At 55.5% G+C, this 27,785-nt stretch overlaps 1 protein-coding gene across 6 annotated transcripts; it reads left to right on the top strand.

Annotated features, from left to right (window-relative positions):
- The first annotated feature begins 1,586 nt into the window (after nt 1-1,586).
- KMT2E (lysine methyltransferase 2E (inactive)) lies at nt 1,587-27,743 on the top strand. Of its 6 annotated transcripts, XR_013637217.1 has the most exons (29): nt 1,587-2,056; nt 2,652-2,731; nt 5,165-5,344; nt 5,826-5,937; nt 7,703-7,929; nt 8,913-8,993; nt 10,625-10,683; nt 13,231-13,302; nt 14,526-14,707; nt 15,691-15,729; nt 16,327-16,449; nt 16,701-16,886; nt 17,316-17,464; nt 18,030-18,147; nt 18,410-18,519; nt 19,270-19,558; nt 20,049-20,150; nt 21,381-21,590; nt 22,359-22,778; nt 23,217-23,507; nt 23,726-23,876; nt 23,973-24,484; nt 24,617-24,676; nt 24,766-25,359; nt 25,787-26,085; nt 26,369-26,475; nt 26,579-26,783; nt 27,180-27,274; nt 27,604-27,743. XR_013637217.1 is itself a non-coding variant. In XM_078861127.1 (27 exons), exons 2-27 carry the CDS (start codon nt 5,274-5,276, stop codon nt 27,193-27,195), a joined length of 4,785 nt encoding a protein of 1,594 aa, XP_078717253.1. In that variant the 5' UTR covers nt 1,587-2,056; nt 5,165-5,273; the 3' UTR covers nt 27,196-27,320. The 6 variants fall into 6 exon arrangements, 1 of the variants encoding a protein (XP_078717253.1); XR_013637216.1 differs by lacking the exon at nt 2,652-2,731; XR_013637218.1 differs by lacking the exons at nt 2,652-2,731; nt 13,231-13,302.
- Nucleotides 27,744-27,785: the final 42 nt, after the last annotated feature.

Raw genomic sequence — 27,785 nt, 5'->3', positions numbered from 1 at the left:
CTCGCCGCTTTAGCGCAGGGCCGCCATCTTTAAAGGGGCGATTCTCACTGCGCGGTCGCCACTCACGCCGCCCGCACGAAGGCGACAATCGCGACAAGAGCCACACCGAGCACGACGACGATTTATTTATTCGTTTTTACGAGCGAAGACAAATAAAATTAAACGACAATAAATACGTAAAAATGTTGTACCAAAGTAATGGGCACACGGGCGGCGCCTTTAGCCTCACGCCGACAACGCCGACAATGGCAGCAGCGCGGCGCTCTCCCCGCCATCGCGCTCACTCCCCCTCTACATCGTTCGCCGCGGTCGCCATCCGCGCCGCCTCTTCGACGATGTCGGCGCCTCTCCTCCCCACGTCTCCCGCCGCCGTCCCTGTGTCTCCTGTCGCGGCCTCGCCGTCATCTCTCTCCTCCTCTCCCAGAGTCCCTCCCCACTGCCGCAACGTCTCTCACGCCAACACCGTCTCTGTCGCCTTCTCTCTCGCGCCTCGCCGTCTCTCTTGCTCTCACCGTGCCTCTTCTCCGTCCCCTCTTGTCTTAATTTCTCTGTCTGTGTCATCCCTTTTGCTCTCCCTCACGTATCTCATCACCATGTTTCCGTGTTCCTGTAATTGCCGACTCTTGCTCAACATTCCAATCTACTCGTGTCTCTGGCCTCTGCCTTACTCTCCCCATATCTCGCTACCCATTACACGACTCTCTCTCTACTCTCTCCCTATTACTCTCCCAATCTCTTCTCATTCACCCCCCCCTCTCTACTCTCTCCCCATGTCCCCTCACTATCTCTACCCCCCCTCTACCCCCCCTCTCCACCCCCCCTCTCTCCACCCCCCACTCTCTCCCCTCTGCCCCCCCTCTCTCTACCCCCCTCTCTCTACCACCCCCCCTCTCTACCCCCTCCTCTTTCAACCACCTCTTTACCCCCCCTCTCTCTACCATCTCCTTCTCTCCCCCCGCTCTCTATCATCTTCACTCTCCCCACTCTACCATGTTCACCATCTCCTTGACCCCCCCCCTCTCTCCCCACCCCCCCTCTCTCCCCACCCCCCCTCTCTCCCCACCCCCCCTCTCTCCCCACCCCCCCTCTCTCCCCACCCCCCCTCTCTCCCCACCCCCCCTCTCTCCCCACCCCCCCTCTCTCCCCACCCCCCCTCTCTCCCCACCCCCCCTCTCTCCCCCCTCCCCACCCCCCCCTCTCTCCCCACCCCCCCCTCTCTCCCCACCCCCCCCCTCTCTCCCCACCCCCCCCTCTCTCCCCACCCCCCCCTCTCTCCCCACCCCCCCCTCTCTCCCCACCCCCCCCTCTCTCCCCCCCCTCTCCCATCTCCTTCACTCTCCCCACCCCCCCTCTCTCCCCCCTTCTCCCCACCCCCCCCTCCCCCCTCTCCCCACCCCCCTCCCCCCTCTCCCCTCTCCCCACCCCCCCTCCCCCCTCTCCCCACCCCCCCTCCCCCCTCTCCCCACCCCCCCTCTCCCCACCCCCTCTCTACCCTCTCCCCACCCCCTCTCTACCATCTCCTTCACCCCCACCCCTCTCCCCACCCCCCTCTCTACCATCTCCTTCACTCTCCCTTCTCTCCCCACGACTCTTCCTCTCCCTCGCTTTCCTCCTCTCTCCCCCCTCTCCCCGTCCCGGGTGTCCGCTCTGCGCATGCGCGCCGCGGCCCCTGCTCGGGCCTCGGGGAACCCCCGTAGCCGGGCGCCATTTTCGCGAGCCCAGCCCGGGCCCCGCTTCCACTGACAACTCCTGCACTGGTCTCATCCTCAGCTCCGCCTCAGCTCCTCCTCCTCATCATCATCATCTCCCCACCACCTCGTCTCCACTTCTCCTCCACCTGCTCGTCACCAACCTCCTCGTCAGTTGCTCCGCCTCATTGCAAAGCGAGCGGACACTTGAACGAGAGGGAGAAGAAGAGAGTGCAGAGACCGTGAGGGGTCGGGAAGCTCCGCCGCCGTTTCTTCCTCTGCTGCCACACCGCTTCAATTGCTGCTGTTTGTCTTCGTCAACGCGTCGTCAACCTCTCCTCGTCGTCCGCCTCATCCTCGTCCTCTAGGTGAGCGGAGTGCCACACACTCGGGGCTGTTGCCAGACGTCAACATCGCTCGCTACAGCAACAGCAGTAGCAGCGCTACGCAATATAACCACTCGCTGTTATTAAGCTAATTGTCATTACAAATGTGTCGCCTATCGCAGCTGTTGCTACTAATGGCCAATGTAAATATTTAAGCGGCGAGAGAAAGCGAGTGTGGGTTGGTGGTGGTGGTGAGGAGAAGCGAAAGCCCCAAGCGACAGTGACTGGGGCAGTGGCGCCAACTCGCGAGAGACGTCACTGCGACAGTGGCGATAGATCACCACCACAACAACAATAACAACAACAATAACAACACAACTCGCAATGCGACTTGCTGCGATAACACGGCGGTGCGGGATAGCAGTGGCATGAGTGCGATCTCAGTGGCAAGAGAATGGAGGGCAAGTTGCGTTGCAGACGACGGCGACTCAGTGGGGGGGCGGTTCGAGTCGGTCTCCAATCCCCCCCCCACTGTGGACGTTTTTAACTTCTTTTACACCGTATGTAGTCAACCACGATCATGTCCTCGTACCGTCTCTCCAGATGTCATGAATGCCTCTGCCTTGTTCTCACGCAGTGCCCCGCTATAAGCGTCTCCTGTCATCCCCATCCGCCTGACTTGCTCTCTCCACGATGCCGCCCTCCCCAAGGCTCTCGGTGTGCCTTGCCCTGTGCTGCTCCACACAAACAACAAACAGTGTCCCGTCGTGCCCAATGCCCTGCCTACATTGCCCTCCCCCCCGTGCCTTGCTATCCCTTGTACCTGACCTGACAGCTCCCCCCTCCACGAAAGCCCTGTGCTGGTCAGCCCTCGCATTATCCCGCTAATTCCATGCCAGGTCCTGTAATGCACTGCTGTAATACCCCTCTTGCCCCTCCATGTTGGTTTGACAACCCCTACCCCCCCATGGCTTCCCTTCCTTCCCCGTCTTCCCTCAAGCCCGTGGCCGCCATGCATCGCGGTCTGGTGATGTTGCTGCTGCTGCAGGTCGTGGTGGTGGTGCCTGTGATTGTTCTGTTTGTTACTGGTGGTGGTAGTGGCGATTGTCACGTTTGTACCCGTGGTAGTGGTGCTGTTGGGACTAATGCTTGTGTTGATACTGGTGATTATTCTGGTGGGAGTCGTGGTGGTTCCTGGAGGTTGGTGGTCGTGGTGAAAGAGGTGCTGGCCGTTGTGATGGTTCCCTTGCTCCTCGTGGTGGTTCTGTTGGTACCTGCGGTACTGGTGATTGTGGTGTTGGTTCATTTGGTTGTATTTAGTGTGGGGGGGCGCTGGGGCTCCATGCTTTGGGGCGGGATTCGTGTCAACACCGTTCAGACCCCGACGTTTGGTCGCTCTCGATACCGTTGCTGCTGCCGCTGTTTCTGCTACGACAGCCGCTTGTAATCACCAGTGCTGGCTATTAATACACTCGATGTGCGCCTTGCCGCACAGCTGCCTGCTCGCTGATTCACACGGTTTGCCTGCAGCTCCCTTGCACAGGCAGAGATCCTGAAGGAAAAGCTTGCAGATACAGTACCCCCCCTCCTCTTCTTGTGCTTCACCCTCTTGCTGCTGCTGCTGCCCTCCCGGGGCCAGGCTGTGGGGGCCGGTTGCACGATGGTTCTACCCGGGGGGTTCCTGGTCGCCTTCGTCGTAGCTGGGAAGGGAAGAAGCTCTGCTCCGAAAGGCTGATTAATGGCCGTGTTGCTGGGTGCCCTGCTAATGCGTGGGTCGCGTTGGTCTTGCTGCAGCTGGTGGTAGCTGTGTTGATGCTTCTCTTCTGTTAGCCTGATTAATGGCCGCGTATCTCTGTGTGCGCGAGTAACGCGTGTGGCCGCCTTGGGTCTTGTTGTTGTTGCTGCTCCCGCTGGTGTTGCGGTAATGGTGGTGACCGTGGTATTGGTGGTGATTGTCGTGTTTGTCCTGCTGGTGATACGGCTGCTTGTGATGTTGATTGTGAATGTAGTCGTGGTGGGTTGCTGGTAGTACTGCTATTGCTGCTAATAGTTATCGTGCTGATGATGATGATGTTGGTTGTAGTGTTGCTGGTGGTGGTGGCCATGCTGTGTATGGTATTGGTGGTGGTGATGCTGGTTGTAGTATTGTTTGCTGGTGGTGGCGGCGGCGATGATGTTTATGGTATTGGTGGTGAATGTGGTGGTGTTAACTCGTGGTGCTGCTGGTGGGTTGCTCGTAGTTGGCACTGTTGGCAATGTAGTATTATTGGCGCTCTGGGTGGGTTGATGGTAACGCTGCTGGTGATTTATACGGAGCGGTGGTCGAGTTGGCGATGATAGTGGGTTGCCGGTTGTTTTGGTGGTGAAAGTGACAGCGATGCGATTGTTGCTGCTGCTGGTTGTGGGGATTTTTAATGGTGTTGCTGGTGGTAGCGGTAGTTGCGTTGGCGCTGGTGGTTCTCGTCACGGTGGTTTCTTTGTTAATGGCGGTGTTGGGTTTGTTGGTGCTGGAAGTGCTGCTGGTTGTGGGTGGTGCTGCTGGGGTTTTGTTGCTGTTGATTGCGTGGGGTGGCGGCTTGTTTGGTTGTTAGCCGTGTGCCACGGTGCGTTACCGAGTGTATGTCCCCAACAGTTTTATTCGTGCTCCGTGATTAGTGCTCACCGAGTGCCGTGTTCCTGATGCTGGCCCCACACAAGGCGTCTCTTTGTGCCGCAGGGAGACCAGAGTGGAGGCATTTTCTCTCTGGATATGTGGGGGGAAATGGGGAGCTGCGTGCATTCTTCACGGAGCGAGAGCGGCTCTCTTCGGCGTTGGCCGAGATGCCGATAAATGGGTGAGATTTTATGAGATAGAGTGCCCTGGAAATCTCTTCGCCATTAAATTGACCAGAACGAGTGGGGAGCGTTGACGTCACTGCGGTAAACGAGAGTAAAAGGCATTCATGGCGTTCGGATGGAAGAGTCTGGGCGAGTGCCACCAACGAGCAAAAACCTCCCTCCCCACCATTGTGGTGCGGAGAATAAAGGGGGAACGGCGTCATGTTATTGTTAAAACTCAAGGCAACATTCCTTCGTGCAGGCCGGCTGCGTGAAGCCACCGGAGCTGTGTTAACCCTTGCCCTACGTGCATGTGTGCGGCTGTTTTAACAGGTTGGTGCATGTAGGCGTCTGCAATGAGAACTGTGGCTGGCTTGCCTCAGTGTTGCAGACACAAATGCATCCAGCCCACTGATCGGAGACTCTTGCACTGGCACACGTCATGAGCATAGTAATTGTAGGAGGGCTTACCGCAGATGCCTCCGCAAGCACTACCATGGCGGCTGGATCAGAGTGAGTATCGCGTCACCATGTGCGTGCGTGCGCTTTGCGTTTGTTGCGTACGTATGGGTGAGGAAGCGTCGTGCGCTAATCCCCCTGCTCGCAGGAGCTGCGCGAGAGAAGTGACTGGGCTCTCAAGCGAAGCTTGTGGCTTTGTTGAGGAAGTCAACAAACAGGTTGGCAGGAAGGCTGGGCGCGCCTTAATCATAATGGATCAACCCCCTTACAGTAATGCCATGCGACAGGCCGCTTGGCTGATTAATGCCCTAAGCTTGGAAATTTCCGGAATAAAGGAAAATACGCGAGTACATCCATAGTAACGGGGGTGTTTGGAGGGGGCAGCTGCTGTGTGATTTTGAGAGCGGGGCGGTGCTTTCACAAGGCCTGCTTGATTTCTAGATGTCGGCGAGCGCTAGCAAGCGCCAGCGAGCGAGACGCACGCGTGTCGCCGCTCGACGGGCCCCGGTGAGCTGACCTGTGTGCCGTGCTGTAGGCCGGAGTCGGTAGAAGCAAGCCCCGTGGTGGAGAAGAGCAGCAGCTACCCGCACCAGTCGCACACCACCACCACCACGTCCCACCACACGTACCTGGGCCTGCCCTACGCCGTGAGTCGCATCTCTCATCACAAAACACGTGGAGAAAATAACATGGCAGGCTAAAAGCATTGCTCTACATGCCTCACACATAGGTTGAAAGCGTCGTTGTGTAACGTCTGAATACTGTGAGCTGCTTTCAGTTGTAACATCTAGAATGTCGAAATGTTTTACTTTCAGAAAAACTAAATTCCGCCCATAACAAATGTTTTTGTGACCCAGATATCTCTTGAAAAATCAGCTGTCAACTAGTTTTAATGAAAATATCTGTCTTGTTTTCTCAAGGTGATTTTATTGCCACAAATCTGTCAAGGAGACCCTGTTTTGTAGTCAGAATTGTAAAATTAGGATTTATGAAAATACTTCCAAAAATTCTTTTAAGCTGAATTTTAACAGTGAGTATTTTGTGTAATGTTAGTCCAAGTGATTTACTAAAACAGCTGGAGTGTGGGCTGCACAGACCACTGCTGCTGCATGTTTTGAGTGAGACCAATGTCCCCGAGCGTCTGCATTCTGTGATATCGGCTCGCGTTTGTGCCACTAGCCTCCTTCCGTGTGGGTCCTCGCGAGGAGTAATGGGAGCCTTGGGTTGAACTTGCGCTGTTGTCTTCTAATGCCTCTCACCGCTGTCCTTGAAGAGCGAGCCTGACCATCACGCTCATACACAACACACACCCTGAATAAGACCAGGAAGTTGTTAAGCCATGGCCGTGGGGCTGAGTTTGGGGGTGCGGGTGAATAGCACAGTCCACGCGCGTGGGTGTGCACGTGTTGGCTTGGAACCGAATGTTAGGGCTCCTCCCCCCACCCCCGGGCGCACAATGGCACACGCCAACTGCTCTACTTTGTACAGCGCCATTTTCCTGCTGCTCGCGCTTTTCCTCTTTAAAGGGAGCCAGTGTGCTGGAATGGGTCTCGCTTAATGTGCTGTGCAAAGGTAGGGGCTTGCCAAGCCAGTGTTTGCGTTTTTTAAGGTTGCGTAAAGGTAAGAACCTCTTAACATAAGTTATAACCGCTGTCCGGATAAGTGATCACTGTAAAATGTGTGGAGCTGGAGAAAGTATAGCCTCTTGTTCTGTCAGCAGCCAAGAAAAGGCTGCTGCTGCTTGTTAGTCGCTGCCACTGCTTTGTTTCGCACATCTGCTGGAGGGTTTCAGTTGCTGTCACATCTTTTTAACTTTAAACTCCCTCCAAACGGAGATTTTAGTTTTGGTTCATAAAATTCTTTGGAAGTAATGTAGAGCGGGTCGGCTGAAAGAGGCACAGCGTCCACGTGTTTGAGTGAAACTTGTGGCGGGGGTTGTGAAAGCGCCCGTACATGGTTTTTGTTTTCATTGCCAGATGCCTTAACGTTAAACGTAAATATCTCACTCTAGATCAAGGAAGCTTCTAGAACCATAATATTGGGCAGAGTAACTCTAAACATTTACTGTACAGGCCTAAGCACTGTCTACAAGGACAATGCTTTTGTGTGGCTATCGCGGCAGTCTCAGCAGTGTGGTGGTGTCATCTTAAGACAGCCTGCCTTCTTGCGTTGCCATGGTGGTTGAATGGCCGACCATGACGTGAGGCTGTAATCTAGCACTTTGCGGAGGAGAGCGTTTGTGGATTGTGCAGCTTTGCAAAACCTCAACCTGCTAATGTGCATGTTGGCCAGGAGATGGCAGTACACCAGATTAGTTGTCAATCAAATTTTCCAAACATCTCTTTGTAGCCGGCTCTCCCTCTTTGGCGGAGTTTTAATCTGTCACGTCGCTTGCCCTCGCCGTCCTGCCAGGACCACAACTATGGCGCTCCGCCTCCACCAACGCCGCCGGCCTCCCCGCCACCTAGCGCCGGCACTCACCGGGGAGAAGTCAACGGCTTTACGGCCGCCCTGGATGACACCTCCAATGCCACTACCATCAGCGTGTCGGAGGACGGCAGCTACGGCGTTGACGTGACGCGCTGTGTGTGCGGTTTCACGCACGACGACGGATACATGATCTGCTGCGACAAGTGCAGGTGTGACATTTCGGGGCGGGGTGTCGACGTGCGGCTCTCCATCGTTGAGTGGAATAAAACAAAAACACTGCCACCAATTATTCTCACGTCGTCTCGCGAGCTGAATTTAGCCACAAATTTTTAGAGATCCGTTAGAATGAAGTCGTTGTTTTAGGCAAACGCGAGTCACGAGTGTGTGGTCGGGGCGTTGTCTGTGGTGGTAATGGATGTGGAAGGGCAGTGACGCACCCAGTTACAACATTTTGGAGAAGGGAAAATGCTTTCCTTCCAAGAGTTCATAAAGCGCCTTTCATCGCGGATCTCAAGTGCTGTACAAGACACAGCAACAAACTCATGTGCAAGAACATATATAGACAGTACATAAGTACACACATCAAGTTAAAGATGCACTTCTACATAAACGCCATACTTGCCTGTATACTGTTTGGATGGGTTGAAGGCAGGTGCAGTTAGAATTGGGGACATTCGAGGACAGTGCAGCAAAATCCATGCCACCTTCAATCCGCACTGACCAGCGTGATGAAGTACGGTGAAATAACCCTAGCAGCTTACACTCTGTGGGTGAGCCTCTCATCTGACAAAAATGCATGTATGGTGTGTTTTCTGCGGGTCTGACAACCTAAGAGCAATTGTGCAAGAAGCCAGGTGTGAATGTTCTAGAATCGGTAGTCTGACAGTCAGGGCTGCTGTATGTGTGTATGTAGTCTGATAGTCAGGGCTGCTGTATGTGTGTATGCATTGTCGAAAGCCATTGTTGGGTAAGCAAATAATAGCGAAGCAGCCCAGGACCCAGTGTTGTCAAACCCCTCCCCACCTTAGACCAAAATGCAACCTCTCATCATGTACTAAACATACACACAAAGTACACAAATACATACACAAATGTCACACAGATTATATGGGGGTGGGGGAGGGAACTGTTCCTTTTGCCCACCCGGCTGCACGTCTGAAGAGGGGTGACCCTGTGCTTCCATTCGTTGCAGCGTGTGGCAGCACATCGACTGCATGGGGATCGATCGGCAGAGGATACCCGACACCTACCTGTGCGAGTTCTGCGAGCCCAGGTGAGCCACCCCTCCACCGTGGTGGCCGAACGGGGTGCGAGCGGTTGGACCGTGACTTTGTCAAATGGAATAAAACAAAACCCGCAGCAAACGCACGACAGACGGAGAGACTGGCATACATATCGGCAGCATCACAGGGGTTGCTTTGCAATGAGCTCATTCCTTGAGGCGAACCCCTGTCACACTGGCAGACGTTCCTGCTCGTGGTGGGTGCCGCGCGTGTGTTCTGAGCGTCGGCCAGGAAAGTGTGGGTGGCGGTGCCAGAGACCGCGACTACTGTGGTTGTGCTCAGGAGTGGGAGCGGCTGAGGGAAGCGCCCTGGACCGGGCCTCGCATTTGGCTTTGGCCTCGAGCCACCGAGGAAACCCAACTCCAGGAAATGCGCGTTTCCAGCCAACGGCTGCTGTTCACTGTTTGTCGGTAGAGTTTATGCAACAACACGTAATGCCGGCCCCGAAATAAATTGGGAGCCTTCGTCTGCATTTCCTCTTGACGGCTTTTGTTGCGGCGCTGGCAGGTGCATACCACTAACAGACAAACTGGAATGCACTGCTTTTGTTTGAGATACATTTTGCAGTTTCATGAATGGTGGTGTAGTGGGTGTGGTTCTAGAAGACTTGGGGTGTCATCCAAACCCTCACAAACCGAGACTTACATTTAAACATATCTGATTCATTAGAATGGAACCGCTACACTGAGATTGCTTTAAAATAGTAACAATATAATTGACGAATTGGGAAAGGAGATGTTCTATCACTTGTGATTCACAGCAATGCTCTCTGAAATGGGATGGAAAGGCATCTGATAAAATGGAGAAGGTATAACCATCTCTGTTTAGCTGGCACAATATCCATTGTGAACATGGATTGGAAATTAACTACAAGAAATTATTAAAACCTTGAATAAGGAATGTTACCAATATGGGGTAAATAAATATGAGCAGACGCCATGTCACATTCTATACAAAAGCCATGATTGTGAAAGGCGGACTCAACAGGGAAACACCAGAGAATGTAGAGATCTAAGACCGCTATTGAGGGTGGACTGGGATCAAAATGATGAAGAGGCGAGTGAGAGCAGCTTGGAGTGCTTTTAGGAAATTAAATTTGAAATTGAAACGTGACATACCAATGTGCCTTAAAAGATAGTTTTTCCAATCGGTGCATAATGCCTGGCTCTGATAAATGGATTTGAAACATGGAGATTGACAAAGAAAATGGAACAAATTGAAAAGTACGCAAATAAGCACGGACAGGTGCATGCTTGGAATCGCATGGAGAAACAGAAAAGGGGAACGTATGTATGTTGAACTTCTTTCGCACCGTATGTAGCCAACCGTGATAATCGGATCATAGAACGAGAAACATTGACTGTTAAGAAAAGCGGCCTTGGGCTGATCACCTCAAGAAGGAATGATGGTCGATGAAGGAATGGCAGCGAGAGGACTAACCCCGCTGAGATGGAGAAAAGGGTTGGCTCGCAAACACCCGCTGGATTTATTGTAGCATCCATGAGATCATGAGTGATGGCAATAAAGTGGGGAGGTGTTCATCCAGCAGGGGATAGAGCATGGTTGATGGTGATGAGGGGGGAGTCTGTGGAAACTGATGTTGTTTGCGTGTTCCCTGCAGGAGCGTGGACCAGGAGAGGGCCTTCCAGCTGCAGAGCCGGCGCCGCGGTAACATCTCTGGTGAGTGTCATCACACGTGTATCCTCCTCAACCTTTGCATGGCAGTGGTGGGGGCTAGGGGGTCCCCTTCTCAACACTGCCACAAACTCTCCTGTGCTTTCACGCTCAACAGATTTGGAAAACCAGACGGGAGTCTACAAATGGCAGTTAAGACAGAGACCGAAATAAAAATACGCACAAATTACGGAAAATCATTTTGGACACGTACTGGCACACTTGCCAACCCCACAGAGTTAATTGGTAGTAGGCTGCTGGTTTCTGAACGCTTTTTACCGCATGCTGAATTTCAAAGCATAAATTACATTAAAAATAAACGTATAAGCGTCACGATTAACTTTGAAAATTGGTATTCTGTAAATGGGTTGGAAAATCGCCAGACTACCGCTTAAGGGAGTGGCAAGTATGCAGCAATAAACAGAGCAACCGTACACACAAACGTATTGCTTTATAGCCCACGTGGCAGACGCAGGTCACCTTGGGAAAGTTACTGCCTCAGAAGTGGAAACCCAGGCTCAGCCACCTGAATTCGCCTCACTTTTACTTCTCCGTTAATACAGCTTATGGACCGATGGCCGTAGCGATTGTAACACGGAAACCCCACACGACCCATTAGTGCGGGGCAGTCTCAGTACACGGGAAGGGCGGTTCGGCCTTCTCGTGTACCCTGGGGGCCTGTGCAAAGCGTTTGACGAATCTCAGGCAAGTTATCACGTTGGTCATCCCAGTCACCACTAATCCGAGCGTGATCCCCTGGGTTGGGCCTCGTGTTGAGCATTTCTCCTGCTAAACATTTGCCATGAACTACTGCAAGCAGTTTCAACTTAAGCTCTGGACCTTGGCCACAGGTTGAGAGAAAATATGCTCAACACCTGGTCTCACCCAGAAAACCACACTTGGAATCCCCTCTCATATGTTGTTTATATTGTTAAGTACCATGTGTTATCTACAATTATTCATTGTATTGCATTGCAGTGATATTATTCCCAGCGTGGTGTACCTCTCTTATTCACTGCTTAAGACCCAATGGATTCTTCCCATAGGTTCTCAAAACAGACATGTGATGATAGTAGAAAAACACAAACTCACTGCTTTTGGGCTCTTCACTGCAACTCTGCCACCAAGGCCTTATCTCAGGCTTTTGCAGGAATTCTGTAGTGTGGACACCGATGCTTCCCAGAATTCTATGCCTGCCACCCCCTCTTTAAATACAGTTTTGGGTGGAACGCCTCAGCCAATGAGATGCCACATTGCGTTACACATGTGCCGCTATCAATTTCCTTTTCAGCCAGTTGCTTGTTCACGGACACGGGGAAACCAGTTCTTCACGAATAGTTGCTCGATCTCATCAAAGGAAATAATGCGTGTGTCTCCACCACCCAATCATCAGGTGCTTACATTTTGTACTCTACGGCTATTAAGGTTGGCAGAGTGGCGAGCGCACTTCGCCAAGAGTTTAGCAACATGAGAATAATTCCTGGCCATGGCTACCACCTGTGGCAAGTGACACCCGGACCGGTTTTCAGTCTCCCCCACTTCACCAATATGCTATTACCAGCGTGGTGAAGTATGGTAAAATAATTCCTACGACTGATGCGCGCAGCGTGCCATCAAGCAGCAAAGCTGAGTTGTGTGTCTCGCATATTCAATGAGCAGCTGGATGACATCAAACTGTTTGAAGCTGAACTCTGACAAGACTGACTTCATCACGCTCGGGACCCGCCATCAGCTTGTTTGGATCAACTAAGTCCATTCGCCTGTGGCTGTGACATCCCAGTGTCGAGTGAAGTCAAGTCTCGGCGTCCTTACAACATTGAGCTAACGTTTCAGCGCTGACCGTACGGTGCTTTTATCAACATCGACAACTGCACACCGACCGTCGTAGCACTCTCACCCTCACGACTGTTACGATGCCTGTCCACGCATTTGTCGTCCGTCGCGTGGGCTATTGCAACAGCAGCTTTGGCCGTGCCAGCGCCGTCTGTTAAAATCCTGCTAAAATCCTGCGGCTCGTCTGATTGTTTGGAAGTGGAAATTTGATCCTATGACGACCTTGGGACGAGTTACATTGGCTACCTATCACACACAGGATTGTTTACAAACTCTGCCTACTCACCTGCAAGAGTCTGCAACAATCCGGTCCGTCCTGTTTCGCTGAGCAGCGAGTGGTGCCAGCCTTATTGGACCCCAATCGACGCCGTCTACGATCATGGTGATCTGCTGCTGCTGTACCCGCGCGCAAGCCTTGTGCAGCGATACGGCCGGTGTAGTTTCACCGGGGTCTCCGGCCCGAAGACATGGAACCAGTTACCGACAGATGTTCGGTAGCTTTCTTTGAGTCCGAGACAATTTAGCAACAGACTTAAAACAATGTTCTTATTCCAAATAAGCTTACTGTGTGTTTTCGGTGCGCATTCGCGATGAGCTGGACTCGTAAGAGTGCGCGATAACAAGTGTTCAGACTTTCTAGTGGCTTGACACAGGGCTGTAAATTATCATCAATTAACTTATTACATCTATTGGGGGTTTATCAACTGTACGGGTTTCCAGGTGCAGCTGTCTCCAATGAACCGTGCCTGTCGGTCCCTGTCAAGTCGTGCCCTTGGCAGATTTCTCACACAGGTACAACTGGGCACATGGTCATGTTCACCTGTCACGCACAGCAGATTTAATGCCTAGCTGTTGATGCAAATCTTACATTTCAACAAGCTGTCTACATTATGAGTGTGCACCCATGTAGCGAACGGGAGTAGCCGTGCATTTATGGTCAGAAATGCATTATTTGCCAGTTAATCAAACAATCTTGTTTCGTATCTTAACTTAAATAAAATAGTTTCATCAGCTTATTGTCCCTTCAGACTTAGGTTAACGAGCAATATCGTTTATAAGAGAAAACTCTAGATTCATTTGGACTCATCAGGTACAATACGCTTGCGGAATAACAAAATGTACCGTAGAGATAGAACGGAGGTGTATTTATTTATTTGTGGTCAAGAGGTCATTGCAAGCAGTGCCATTGATGCGAGCACACTTCGACGACTGCACAGTTGTAAATGTGACACTACCTCCAAGGTCCGTCTTACGGTCTCATCGCCGAACTCTGGGTGCCGCTCAAATGACCGTCTCTGTGACCTGCACTCCTCCGTCCTGCCCACGGTCTCGCCCATCGCAACCTCCTCTTCCAGATTACAAATGCAATGCTTCCCTCCCACGTTCTGTTACGAAGTTCCAAGTTGCGTAGCCCAATCCTTCCATGAAATTCCGAGCATCCTCTCGACAAGCAGATATTTTCAAAGGTCAGCAGATTTTTTCCGGTAGCTTTTGGCAAAGTCCAACTCTCACTCGTGCAGCAATGCAGACATTCCTCCTGTCTCGAACGTCCCTCGCGCTTGGCGGTAAAAGTTTGCCTCTGCTCTTCTGTAACCCATAAAAAAATCTGCCCTGCTAATGCAATACCATTAACTACCAACCTTACCCATTTAGGTTGTAGGCTGCCAATATGTAAACCCCCTTGTACCTCTCGTCAAAGATCGAATCCAAGTTTCCTTATTCAATAATTTTATACACCGGCAATGATTAGCTGATTAAAATCCGTGTGCTGTAAACAGATATAAACATCGGCAGCCTACCACTTAATTCAGTTTGGGTTGGCAAGTATGTGCTTTGAGAATTGTTTTTTCATTATTCAGTTTGGTTATTAAAGAGTCAACACTTTCAGGAGGGTCATTTATATTTGCGTGAGGCACGATGTCAATAATAAATGATGATGCAATGTGCACGCACCTTGCCACAAATGTTCTTGGGTACGTGCCGACCGTGCGTGCGTTGTGGTGACGGCGTCGCAGACGGCGACACGAGCGCGACGGAGAGCGGGGACGAGGGCCTCGCCTGCCTCGCCGTGTCCTACACCGCTGTGCAGCAGACGCCCACCAGCCTCACACTCACCGCCAACCGCCTGCACCACCCGGCCGCCAAGTCGTCTTCGGCCAAGGAGAAGAAGCGCAAGAAGAGCATCGAGAACAAGAAGGTGAGGCGCGCTGGCCTCCCGAGACGCTGCGGAGCGGCGCAACAGACCCTCCGCTTGTGTCGACGCGGTCGGTGGGGTACGCGAGTCATTCCTGGCTGTTTCTCGAAGGCGATGGGGTTTTTTATGCTGTGTCGAGGTGGGCTCACGTTAAAATCTGACCACGTTTAGGAGATGTGGTAGTGAACTAATGATTAATATGGATCCTAGCGCCGTGCACCATGCGTGCGCTGAATCACTTGTGTGAGATGCAATTACAGTTTATGTTAATTATATTGAAATATCCCTTTATGCCAACGTAGTAAACAAGATGTGTGTCGTTAGCCTTGTGGTTGTGTTTGAGAGTCTCATTTTCATTACACAGTTTCTAGGCACAAAACGTCTAGCAGCCAGTAGCAAAATGGCGCTATCACAGTTGTAATTGTATAGCGAGTTTCATAAATTGTGAAAGGTAAGAATTGGGGAGGGAGGGAGGGGTGGAGGGGAGACGAAAGGAGAGGGAATCCAGAGTCGAACGGTGCGAGGGAAGTGGAAAAAGAAGCGTTGTGACCTGCAGCGTGGTGAGCAAGCGAGTGGTTGTATCATTGTGATCTGCAGCGTGGTGGTAGAGTAGCAGAGTGTGGATAAAACGAAGCAGTCTTTACCTCGACATGGATGAAGATCACGGTGACGGCGACCATTGCCTGGACCAGTGATAGTTAACCCAGACTATAGTCAGTGGGCCGTACGAGCAGCCCTCCTCCACCTTAGTGGGCCGCAAGCTTGACGCGGTGCTTGTGCACTCATCGTGACCCCCACGCATCACCCTGGACACACTGAGACTAGGCCACCATAAAGGGCTCCACGGGACGCATGCGGCCCGTGAGCCGCAGGTTATCCACCACTGGTCTGGACAATTTGGTGATGTGGGGGGGGGGGGCGGGGGAACTGTCATGTGCGAGGTGAGTGTCTCACACGACATGTGTGCACGTGTGGGTGTGTTTTAGACGTTCCGAGAGGGTGCGAGGAGATCTTCCCGACTAAAGGTCAGTGCAGTGGTGTCGCTTACAACCGTGTCCAGTTAACTTACTGTAGAGCTTAATGATATTTGGGCGTAAAGTGCATATCAAAAGGTTGCTTCCTCAAGCACTAACAGTAACTAAGATTCCGTTAGCTGTGACGTGCAGGAAAATCAATCGTGTCCTTTGTGACTGGGAGAACCCCCCTGAGTTTTTGCAAGAGCGAGACCCAGGGGAGATGGGAGCAGGTATTACAACACGCATTGTACAGAAAGCCTTTGTTTAGTTTTTGCCTTCGATGGGTGTTTACAAACGAACGGTAACAAAAAACCGTGAGAGATGACGGCAGGCAGCCTGACTGCTGGTGAGACCCAAAAGGTCTAAACCGGTCTGTCGACTTCCTGCCACCTCTTTCAGTCCAGACTCAAGAATTTCCTCTTCTCCCTATAAGTGACTCGTTAAGAAATTATTAGTGTATATGTGTATATATGTACACACCTCATTTTCCCCTCAGATACATATAGACCATTGTTACGGTGTCTTAAAATGCAATTGCATTCAGTCTGCAAATCCCAGCAGTAATGCACGTGTGTTTGTGTGCGCATTTGTGTTGCACGATTACAGAACTCGGGACCGGACCCGTCTGCGGGCGATGATGGGTGGTCTTGCGCTTGGGAGAGTCGCCTGGAGCTGTGGGCCGAGCAGTACGAGGAAGCGCACAGCAACCACTACAGCACAGACCTACAGGTAGCTTGACGGCCGCCGGGCTTAAATAACTCATGAAGCATTCTCTCAACAGCTGGGCCCGACGCACAATTCTCTCCTCCATGTTGCTGTCTCACGCTGCTTTCCCCCATCAGTCCGTCCGTACTTCATTGCTGTCAATGACGCAGGATGACCCAAAACACCATCGGAGAGCGGTTAAGCGCGGCGACGTTGAGCGTGGAGGTTACACGGAAGGAAGCTGGGTTACGTTAACCGTGAGGCTTTATCCGCAGGGCCTCCTCGAGTCGCACGGGCGGGGTGTGGAAGGCGCCGGCGTGGACGGCGCACACGGCCCCGCTCCTACCGCCCAGCCTCCCGGCGGCGCCCAGACGCCGGGCCATCCGGTCGACGGCAACAACGGCACCAGCAGCAGCAGCACCGTCGGCAGCAACATCAACGTGTCCATCGGGCAGGCACAGGTGCGGTCACAGCGCTTTTAAAGTTACGACCCAAAACACAAATAACCCTCTTGTGAATCGTGAGAAAGACTTTTAACTTCTTGATAAAGTATGTCACCATGGCGCTCTGAGGACATCATGCCATTGGCACGATGGTAACATGTGTGGGAGTGATGTCATGAAAGAAGCTTCAAGCTTATGTCAAACAGCCGAGGTTTTCAATCTTCCCATCACAATCAGAATCGCTAAACACAAGTTGATTAATCGTATATCTTTTTGGGGATGTGGGGTGGGGGGGGCGATATTTCTTCCTTTAACCATTACCTTTTTATGAACGGAGCAAATGCGTGTATATGTGGAGTGCCGTTGTGATCCGTGTTACACACCGGTCGGTCAAGAGCGCGCCCGCGGCGAGCGTGACACGTTGCGCGCCGGTCCCGCCGACACCAGGTGGCACCGGGGCGACCCAGCCAAGGCCTCCGCAGCACCAAGGCCCTGAAGGCAGCGCGCGACCTCCCCGCCCACACGCTGCTCATCGAGTACCGCGGCATGGTGATGCTGCAGCAGCAGTTTGAAGCCAACGGCCTCTTCTTTAAAAGGTGCAGTGCAGCGACACAAAGAAGCCCTGTGTGGCCTTAGCAGACCATTGGTGCAAGTGCTGTTAGCGAGCACCTATGAAAGCCGGCATGGCACACGAGGGGGTGGGCGGTCGGCGACACGCCCAGCCGCCTTTGTTTGCCGAGTGAGAATGCTTACACATTGCACCAGGTACTCATTTGAAGCTGAGCCCAGGACCGGTTCAGTTAATCGTCACTGGTGTTGGCCATGAACGGGAATGAAACTTCGGTCACCGGGTTCGTAGCACAGTGCGCTAACCACTACGACATCGTTCCCCAGACGCACACACGTGTGTGATGGTATTTGCAGGGAGAACTTTTTAACTAATATCGGCTTTCTGTGGAGGCCCCTAGTCAATGATGGATTGCGCGTTCTCTTCTGCTGCCCCAGATGTCTGGAACTACTCTGTCCAGAACATGTCTCCTCCCTGCCGCAGGTTAATTCCAAGCTCGTGAGTTTCCTCTTTCAAACGGCCTATGGCTGCTGACTGCCTCTCTCTTCAAAATAAATAAACGCATCTATTGTGTGGCTGCCCCTCCCCCGCAGGCCGTACCCGTTCGTGCTCTTCTACTCCAAGTTCCTGGGCGTGGATATGTGCGTGGACGCGCGCACCTTCGGCAACGAGGCTCGCTTCGTGCGGCGCTCCTGCTCCCCCAACGCGGAGGTCCGCACCGCCGCCACTCGCGCACACGACCAGCGACGCACCTTGGGGGGGGGGGGAAGGGGCGAGTGCGACGACCAGACCCGAGAGCTCGAATATAAATTGGGTTGCTAAATTCATATTTCGAGGGTTATTGATACCTTGCAAATTAAGTTACAAACATTTTTATTTATCAGTTTGCAAACTTTCACCAACCCACCAGCGTGGTGAAGTATTGTGAAAGGATGATCAATGAGTGTGATGCGGTGTCCTTGCTCGGATGCAGGTGAGGCATGCGATCGAGGCCGGACTCTTCCACCTCTACATCTACTCCCTGGCCGACATCTCCAAGGGGGCTGAGATCACCATCGGCTTCGACTTCGACTACAGCGGCTGGTGAGGTCTCCCGGCTGCTTGGAGAGAGACAGACAGAGGGATAATCCCTGCTTGTCTGATTACGATGCCAGGACACGCGCTCCACCAAATGACATGTCGACAGCTTCGCTTCTAGCCCTTAAGGACAGGTTCTTGGTTCAAGATCCCCAAGTTTCACCCAATCTTACATTCTCGTTTGGTTCGTCGTATGGCACCCACTTTTAAGTTGACGAGCAGTGGATTCTGTTTTTATCCCTTCGCCTTTTCCCCATTATCACGAACTTCGGCAGCTCTTCATATCTTATATGCCCACCACGCATAATATGTTGGTTTCTTTGAATTGTTAAAATTAAACTTCTTTCCTCCTGAGAACCTTCTCGCTAAACCTTCCCTCCGTTTGACGCTGCACCTTTGCGGGCAGAATGCAGTGTAGCAAATCTTGTACATTTATGCTCCCACATCTATGCTCACTGCTTTCACCAATTTGTCCTGACCAGCATGGTAGGGTGGTCACAAAACTCCCATGACCCACACGGCTCATGAAGGGTTTCATCCAGGAGCAGAGTGATAAAAGTACGTGTACCAGATTTTCAGCATATATTTAAATCCTCTGGCCTATCCCTGTCACAGCTTATGTTGCCACATCCACAATCATTCGGGTGACAAATGTGCTTATTGCCGGGCGAATGGTGAACATGTGAAGCTGTTCCGTGGAGAAGCGAGCGAAAAGGCTGGGGCAGTGTGCCAACAACGTTGCTCTCCCCGCGCCAGCCACTACACCGTGAACTGCGCGTGCCTGCGGGAGGGGCTCGCCTGTCCCGTCGAGCGGCACAACCGCGAGATGGTGGCGGAAGGCGGCGAGCTGTTGCCGGGCTCGGGCTGCGGCGGCACCGCCGTCTCCGGCGCAGAAGCACGGCGCAAGCGGCCCAAGGCGCGCGACAGAGACAGCAGCGACGTGCCCAACGCCGACTCGGACATCGAGGGCTCCAAGGACCCTGCCGCCTTCGACGGCAAAAACCGGAGGCTGTCGCCGCTACGCATCTCCACGTCCAGCGCACAGGTGCGCACGCAACCACGCGCCCGCCCGCTCGGCTGCTTGACTGACGCGTCACACACCATCGTCGTTCACACACAGCAAATCCACAGCACTGTACTTGCCCATTGCAAGGCGCTACTGTGTAGTTCCGTGGGACGGTTGTAGAGCATGGAACGGCAGCCCATGGGTGCTATGTCCCCGCTCGCCGCTGTTGGGCGGCATAGGAGGGATAACCGTTGGCTGATATCGTTCAACAGGTTTATTTGGACTGTGCCGCTAATTTGGGAATAATCAGGGGTGTGCACTTAAGTGTGGGAGGAATGGGCGGCTAAGCCAATGTCGAATGGGAGGGCAGAGGTGAACCAAATTGATGCCCACAGCGGGAACGGCGCACACATTTGATCACGACGTAACCAAAGTTGCCTTGCGAGCGTGACTGAGTGGTACGTGCCTTCGTGGCCTGGCTCTAGCAGCTGGCAGCTCACCCCGGCTCGTGTGTTCATGCGTGTTGCAGGAGTCAGATAGATATGAGGATTTAGAAGACAAACCTGCCATTGTTAGCAGTGAAATAGAGATGGAGTCTGAGGAGCTCATTGCAGAGAGGAGGAGGAAGATGGTAAGTGTGGGCCCTGCATGGCAGGAGGTCTCGGCGTTCTCTGTGCTTGGTGCTACCGTCTGCCTGTGCTGCGCGCGCCGCTGTGTGGGCAGCTCGGCGCCTTGGGAGCGGGGGCTGCAGAAGCTTGCAAAGACTCGGGCACCCTTCCCCTGCAGCAAGTCGGCATCGACAAAGCAACCTCCACGCTGCTTTTAGATTCTGTGTGCGTGTCGCAACGTCTGCCAAATACACATCTCGAGCCCAATGTTTTCAGCCTTGCCTCGCGCGGGTTTCTTCTGCGGTGGTGGTCTCGAGGTCGCTGCTGGACCGGGCTTGTTGGGGCGCTTTTTGTTTACTTGCCGTTTCCCTCTTTCTTGTGACAGTGGAACAAATTGTATTAATGATTTGCCAATGAATCTTCCTCTTAAGGATCTCTGCGGGCTTAGGTGATTCTTGGGTGGTTAGGACTGATTTATCTCCCACGTCAATTGAATGTGCCTGTCGTAACGGACGTAATGCCATCGCCACTGGTGGCTGTAATGGAACCAAATCGGCTAGTGGCCAGGCGCGCAGGATACCCGTCACCCCCTTGACATCTGCCAGCGCCACTCGAGGTTTCCTCTCGGTGGAGATGGGCTGCAGCAAACCCCCGAGCCCCAGGAGATCCCCGGCTGTCGAGAGAGAGCCTTGAGCACGTGTGTGGTGGCTGATGCTTTGAGCGCGTGAACGGACAGGCGTGGCTCGTGCCACGGCTGTGGGACCACGCCTTTCTTTCTGGTGCCGACGTGACGAGCTGCGGACTTCCCAGTCGCCAATGCCACCTTAGTGCCTCCTGTGTTGATTGGGCCTTTGGAATCGCACAGGACAAGCTTAATTTCACTTGTGAGCTTTGTATAAATAAAGCTCGATTGAAATTAAATGGTGTGACATCCAGGGCTGTGGCTATATTTGGCAGATGTCTTCTTGGCTTCAAGGTCCGTAGCCCGAGTCCAGTATTAGCAGTGACAATTTGTACAACTTAGAGTTCAGTACCAAGTAGTGCATTGACAACCATAGAATTCTGACTTCTGTGTCCCCAGATATTTAAAATAGATGAGTGGGTGCTGTGCGTAGCCATGTGGACACTCCAACGTAGAACAAATTCGGGTGAAATAGGAGGAAGGTGACGGGGAAACCCAAATGCGTGGTCACGGACAGGCCGAGCCTTGCCCTGCGGCGCCGACGCCGACGAGTTTTGCTGTCACCGCTCAGACTCGCGAGGAGCGCAAGATGGAGGCCATCATGCAGGTGATCGCCAAGATGGAGAGGCGGGAGAAGCGGAGGGAGCAGGCGCTCGAGAGGATCAGCTGCAGCGGCACCACCGGCAAAGCGGCGTCCGTGGACTCCAAGGGCACGGACAGCAAGGACGCCACCCCCGACACCGCGGACCCACCCACCCTCACGCTCTCCTCACCCACGCAGGTGTGTATTTCCGTGGTGTGGCATTTAAAAATAAACGGTTGAGTTTGTAGCTGTGCTTGCGTGGAGGATATTGAGCCTCTCGATGGCATCTGGGGTCGCCAAACATTTGAACCCCCGGCAAAAGCGTGAGTTGGTGATGCGAGGAACGGATTGCGCTTCGCTGCACTCGCAATGGGGGGAGGCTCCGTAAATTCCCCAACTTATGGAGGAGACCGGTACTAGCACAGAGATCATAGACTCGGATAGAGACTCGTAGGCTCCCACAGACCCATGCGAGTGGTAAACCACACTTCAGTCAACAATTAGGAAACTCGTCAAACTCCCATGCATGAAGGATGTAGCCGCACCTCCCTTGTGTGACAGGTGTGTATCGGGAGGCTAAAATGCCCAGCAGCTACCTCGCGCTCACCCCTCGCCCCCTTGTCATCACAGTTTGATCCTTGGAGACTGCTCTATAGCACTTGTCGAGAGCCTGGGGTTGTTTTAAGGTAATTTTTTAATTAACACGAGGGCTATGTCGTATGTCCATGCAAGTATATGGCATCGTGTTACAGGGTACAAAGCAACAGTTGAAGTCGTTATAATGATTGATATAGTCACCATTCATATTACTATCTGTAGATTTAACACTGACCACTGACAATGTTGGTCATCGCTGACCATGAAATGGGCCTTGTCTAGGCACACAATCAGTGCGGCGTTGCCTGCGCTAGCGGCCGGCGGCGTGCGCCCGTACGTAACGGTGTCTTGTGGCGGTGACCCCCACAGGACGTGGTGGTGGTGAAGGAGGAGGGCGCGGTGGCAGGAGGCGCTCCCAGGCCGGCGATGGTGACGGCGGCCAAAGTGAACCGCGCTAAGCCACGGCGCAGTTTCTCGCGCAACCGCACGCACATCGGGCAGCAGCGGCGGCGCAACCGCACCACGAGCGGCTGCTCGGACCACCCCCCGCCCTCGCCGGACGTTGGGAGCGGCGGCGGTGTAGAGAGCTCCCCGCTGGTGTCCCCCAGCGAGCTGCTCCCCCAAGGCCTGTCCCCCGTCGCCGCCGTCGCCGCCGCTTCCACCGCCGCCACCGTCGTCGCCGCCGCCGGTGCGGACAGGGCGAGCGTGGGAGAGGATCTGGGATCGGCCCCGTCGCCGGCGCCGCCCGGCTGCACCAAAGCCAACGCTCGATACCCAAAAACCAAGAAGGTAGCTCCTCGCCGGGCACCGCTCGCACCGTACCGCCAGGGCACACCTCCCACATGTAAGGGAAGCCAGGCAAGTCCTTTCGTTGAATCTCACTTGCTAAGGAAAATGCAGGTATGACCACGTTCTCTCACCACTGGATATCGACATCTTTCCCGGCCGATAAAAGCATTAAGGCAAGGTGTTGAGAAACATGTCCTAGACTTAATAGGGCTGGGTGGTGGCGATTTTGACCTGTCAGTATCGGTGCTCGTGAACGCATCCCAAGAGGATAAATGCTGCCGAGTTGGAACGATGAGTTCTGTTCTTTGGCAGGTGAGATGGACAGTAGCACCGCGAGACTGCGAGGGTTGGCGACGGTACTTAGAGAGGCCTTCGTCCAGAGCAGCTGGACATTATTGATGATGACGACACTGGCGGCGATGTCTCGGTGTGTTTCAGCACTTAGTGAGCGAATGGCTGAGCGAGAAGCCGGTGGCGGTGGACGGCGCAGGCAGCGATGGCGGCGGCCACGGGGGCGTTGCCGAGAGCCCCTACGACGTGCCGCTGCGCATCACCACGGACCCCACGGTGCTGGCCACCACCCTCAACTCCCTGCCGGGTCTCACGCACAGTCCGCAGCTCTACGCCACACCCAAGCACTACGTGCGCTTCGGTTCGCCGTTCTCCGCCACGGCTACGCCGCGCCGCAAGAGGCCCAGCCTGGACAGCAACTTCGGCTCCTGCAAGAAGGTGGCGGCCCGTGAGAGACGACGCGCGGTTTTCGCGCGGTTTTCGGGCGCCGGCGAAAGCGGCTACGTGCGGCGAGCGCGAGGCTCTGGCGAACGAAAGGGCGACGCGGTTTGACGTCCGGCGCCGAGGGCGGGGCGAACGGAACGGTAGACGGCGCACGGTGGTGCGACGCGACTTTGTTGTCGTCTCTGACGTTGTTGCGCTGTGGGCGCGTGCAGCGGTGGCTGAAGCAAGCGATGGACGAGACGGCGGCGGGCTCGGACTGCGCGTCCCCCGCGGCGGCGCGGGACAGCCCGGCCCACGATGGCGGCGGCGACGTGACCCCAACGGGCAGCGTGTCCCCCACGGAGAGCGCCTCCTCGCTCACGGGTAACGACGCGTTCGTTCTCGCGCGCCGGCGTCCGTTCCCCGGCGGAGGCGCCCGCCTCCTGGACGCCGGCTTGAGCCCGCGCGATTGTCGCGCAGAGCTCGTCACGCCGCTCAAGAAGAGGCGGCTGCGCGACGCCTCGGAAGCCAGCGTCGGGGAACCGGCCGCGCCGGGGGACGTGGCGGCGCTGCCGCTGGGATCGGCCGACACCGCCGCGGGCCCCGCCGTGCCGCCCGCGGGCGAGCCCTCGGAGGCGACGACGCCGCCGCCGCCGCCTTCGCTCGTCGCCACGATCCCCGGCGAGGCGGCGACCCCGAGCGCCGTCCTTCCGGCCACGCCGCCGAGGGGCCCGCCCGGGGTCGCGTCCGCCCCCGTCACGCCCACGACGGCGAGCGCGGCGCCGGCCTTCCTGACGACGCCCCCGTGCGCCAAGGCATCCGCCGGTCCCGCGTTCCCGGTGCCGCGAGTCGAAGGGGCGGCGGTAGAAGACGAGCCGGGCGTCCCCGCCGGGGAGGAGGTGCTCAGGAATGGCTATGGACTCGTGTGCTCGCCCGTGACGCCCGTCACGCCCAACGCCTGCGCTCCCCTCTCCGCCAGCGTCCAGTACGAGGTGAGGGCACCGCGCCCACGCGCTTTAATATCCTCGTGCGCAAACTGTGTGCGTTTGAAGCCGCTGTCGGGTGCGCCTGCGTCATCGGACGGCAATGGATTGATTGTCCTCTTGTTTCCCGTTTTCCGGCAGAACATCTCTTCTCCTGAAAGCTCCCCCGAAGCCAAGCGATCCATCTTCTGCGGCTCTGAGGTAACGCACCCCGGGTCACGCCGTTTGTTGCAAAGGCGAAGTGTTGTGGTGAAAGAGCCTCGGCACTCACCGCTTCGTTCTCGCCACAGGAGCCGGGCTGCGCCGCCCCGGCAACGCCGGCCCCTGACCCGGAGGCGACTTCGGAACCGGGCGCGAGGAAGGGGCTGCAGAGGGATGACGCGGAAGAGCAGGAGCGTCCGGATTCCATCTCCGCCACGGATGCCCTCCCTCCGGAGAACTTGTCGTCTTCTCCCATGGAGTGGCGCTGCTCGCACGCCGGCACCCCGCCCAGCCCGACGCCGCTCGGCGACGCCGTCCCGGGCGCCGACTCGGAGGGCCCGGGCGCGTCGGCGGGGTACCTGACGCCCGTCAAGGGCGCGGAGCTGCTGGCGCCCTTCAGCTTCTCGCCACTCAACTCGAACCTGCGCGACCTGACGCCCTCGCACCAGCTGGGCGGTGGGTTCCGTGCGGCGGCGACGGTGGGCGGCGCCGAAGCGGAGATGGCGTTTGCCGGATGCCCCGGCGCCGTCCCCCTGCTGGGCCTGCAGGAGCTGGAGGGCGCGTGCTCGCTGGGCGAGGGCGCCGGCGTGGACTGTGGCGCCGACCTGGCGCACGAGCTCGAGCTGCAGATGGAAGCGGCGGCGTACGGCCTGTCCCCGCACAACCCCCCGCAGAAGAAGAAGGTAGCTGCTGTTCCCGGACACCGTCGGAGTTTAAATTCGTCCGCATCACGATCCGACGAATCGTCACGATCGTCATCTCTACTTGTGTTCGGCGTACAAAATAATCGATCATCTCCTGCCCGATTCGATGTGTGTATCGCGAGCACAAGGATATCGATATTAATTTGAATCGACGCATAGGTACACAGTCCATACACATGCATCGGGGCGTCATTGATAAATGGTTAAGAGAAGCCGAGATGATGGACATGTATGTATGTGTGTTGAACTCTTTAGCACTGCACATAGCCAGCCATAATATTCGAAGGTGCGATTGCACGTCTTAATTTGTTTAAGCGTGAAACTGGATGGTGCCATTCAAGTAACCGTGGTTGACAATTGTAAGAGACGTAGAGGGGGTGGGTAACCAAGCTGTGCCTTTGTGTAGGTGTCCCTGCTGGAGTACCGCAAACGGCAGCGCGAGGCCAAGGAGAGCACGAGGCCCGAGGGCCCCGGCGGCGGGCCCGGCGACTCCCCCTTGCCGTCGGAACGCGGCGCGGCGGCCAGGGAGCCCCCGCGGCTCCCGTCGGTGCCGCCGGCGCCCACCGCGGCCCACGAGACCTACGAGCCCATCAGCCCCGCCGAGCCCCCGGGCACGTCCGAGCCGCCTCTTCTCCTACCGTCCGCCAGCCACGACGCGCCGGTGGCACCGCCCACCAAGTCTCACGAGAAGGAGGACGTCCGGTGGTACGAGACCCAGTCCCACCGCATCGCGGCTCGAGCTTTAGTGTGATTTATGCGTGTCCGCTATTGGCAGCCAGACGGACGTGGTGGTGATCGCACCTTCAGCACGTGTGCTGCGTCGGCCTAATCGGCGTTCGCTCACGACACTTGCAGTCCAAGACGACGCGGGGATCTTTGCGTACGCCCGTATTGTGTGCGCGTGCGCGTCTTCGCCCGCTACGAGAGGATTGCGGCGCTGCTGCAGGGCCGTTGTGCTCACGTTGCTCTGGCTGCCACTCCCTCGCAGGATGTCCCCGACGTCCGTGGAGAGAGCTCGGGAGGCGGCCGCCTCCTACCACAAGGCTCTCAAGCGAGACCACGGCGCCAGCCCCCGGCCCGACACCGCCTCCGCCGGTAACGCCTCCTAGCGCAGGAGCTGCTGCGCTCTCGGTCGCAACGGTTGTTGCCGAGGCGACGCACGGACTGACGCGGTGTGCCCCCCCCCCCGCCCTTTCAGGTGGCTCCTCTCCGGCTCCTTCACCTGGCCCGGCTCCACAGGGGGGGGGGGCCCGGTGGGGGGCCCCCTCCGGCGCAGGCCCCCACCGCCAACACCACCCCCCGGCGCCTGCGGCTGTCGAACCCTCGCCTCCGTCTGAAGATCCCGTCTCCCTCTGCCTTCCTGGAGAACAAGCACCCGGAGGGGCCGGCCACAACACGCCACGGTAACACGGGGCACGGCGCGGTAACACGGGCACGGTCACACAGGAATGCCGTGGTAACACGGCATGCTATGGTAAATAGGTTTGTTATATTTGGCCACTCGAGATTTAATAAATTGTCAGGATTAAATTCAATAATTGTTTGGCCATTGTTAATTTAGCGCCTTCGGTGGCAGCTGCAGCACCAGTTTTCTGGACCCAGGTAAACAACGTGAATTGATTCACAAAGACAGATGCAAGTGAAATGTTGTACCAATGGCTCTGCATCATTACACACCTCACGGTAACACAGGACACATGTCTTCCCCGGTGAATTCTCTGCCAAGAGTGACCGCGGTTTGAGTCTGCGGTGTGTGATGAGTGGTGGACGAATGGTGAACGCATGGCCTCTCTGCGCAGATTGGGAGGGAAGTGAGGAGAGCGCCGTGGAGGGAGCCGGGTCTCCACGGCACAGCCCCATGCCCGCCGCCCACAGCCCCCACCGCCTTCCACCGGTACAACCGCAGTGACCACCACCACTACTACTACTGGATCTCCACGTGACCACCACCAACACCAGCCACCATCGCCACCACCAGCCACCTACTTTTCACCACCTTCCCCATCACTGGTACCACCTCCACCACCAGTCAACCTCTCCATCACCAGACACCACCATCACCACCACTGCTACAACCTCCACTGCTACAACCTCCACCACTGCCAACACTCACTTTGTTGACTTGAAGCAGCGGACGGGAGAGAGGTGTTGAAGCGTGCGGCGCGGAGGTCGGATAGGTGAGGCTGGCTGGTGGTGGTAATGTCTACGCCGCTGCTGCTGCAGGGCCCCCCGGCATCGCAGCCGCACGGCGCCCCCCGGGCGCCATCTCCGCACGATTCCACGACCAGGGCGCCGTCCTCCCCCGGGACGCCGCTCACGCCCACGCAGGCGCCGGCGCTCGCGCCGCTGAAGACGGCCGCCCCCACCATCGCGCCGGCAACCCACAAGCAGCCGGCGGCGCAGGC

Source organism: Lampetra fluviatilis, chromosome 11 (genome assembly GCF_964198595.1).
Source record: "Lampetra fluviatilis chromosome 11, kcLamFluv1.1, whole genome shotgun sequence".
Taxonomy (NCBI): domain Eukaryota; kingdom Metazoa; phylum Chordata; class Hyperoartia; order Petromyzontiformes; family Petromyzontidae; genus Lampetra; species Lampetra fluviatilis.
This window is presented reverse-complemented; position numbering and strand designations above follow the sequence as displayed.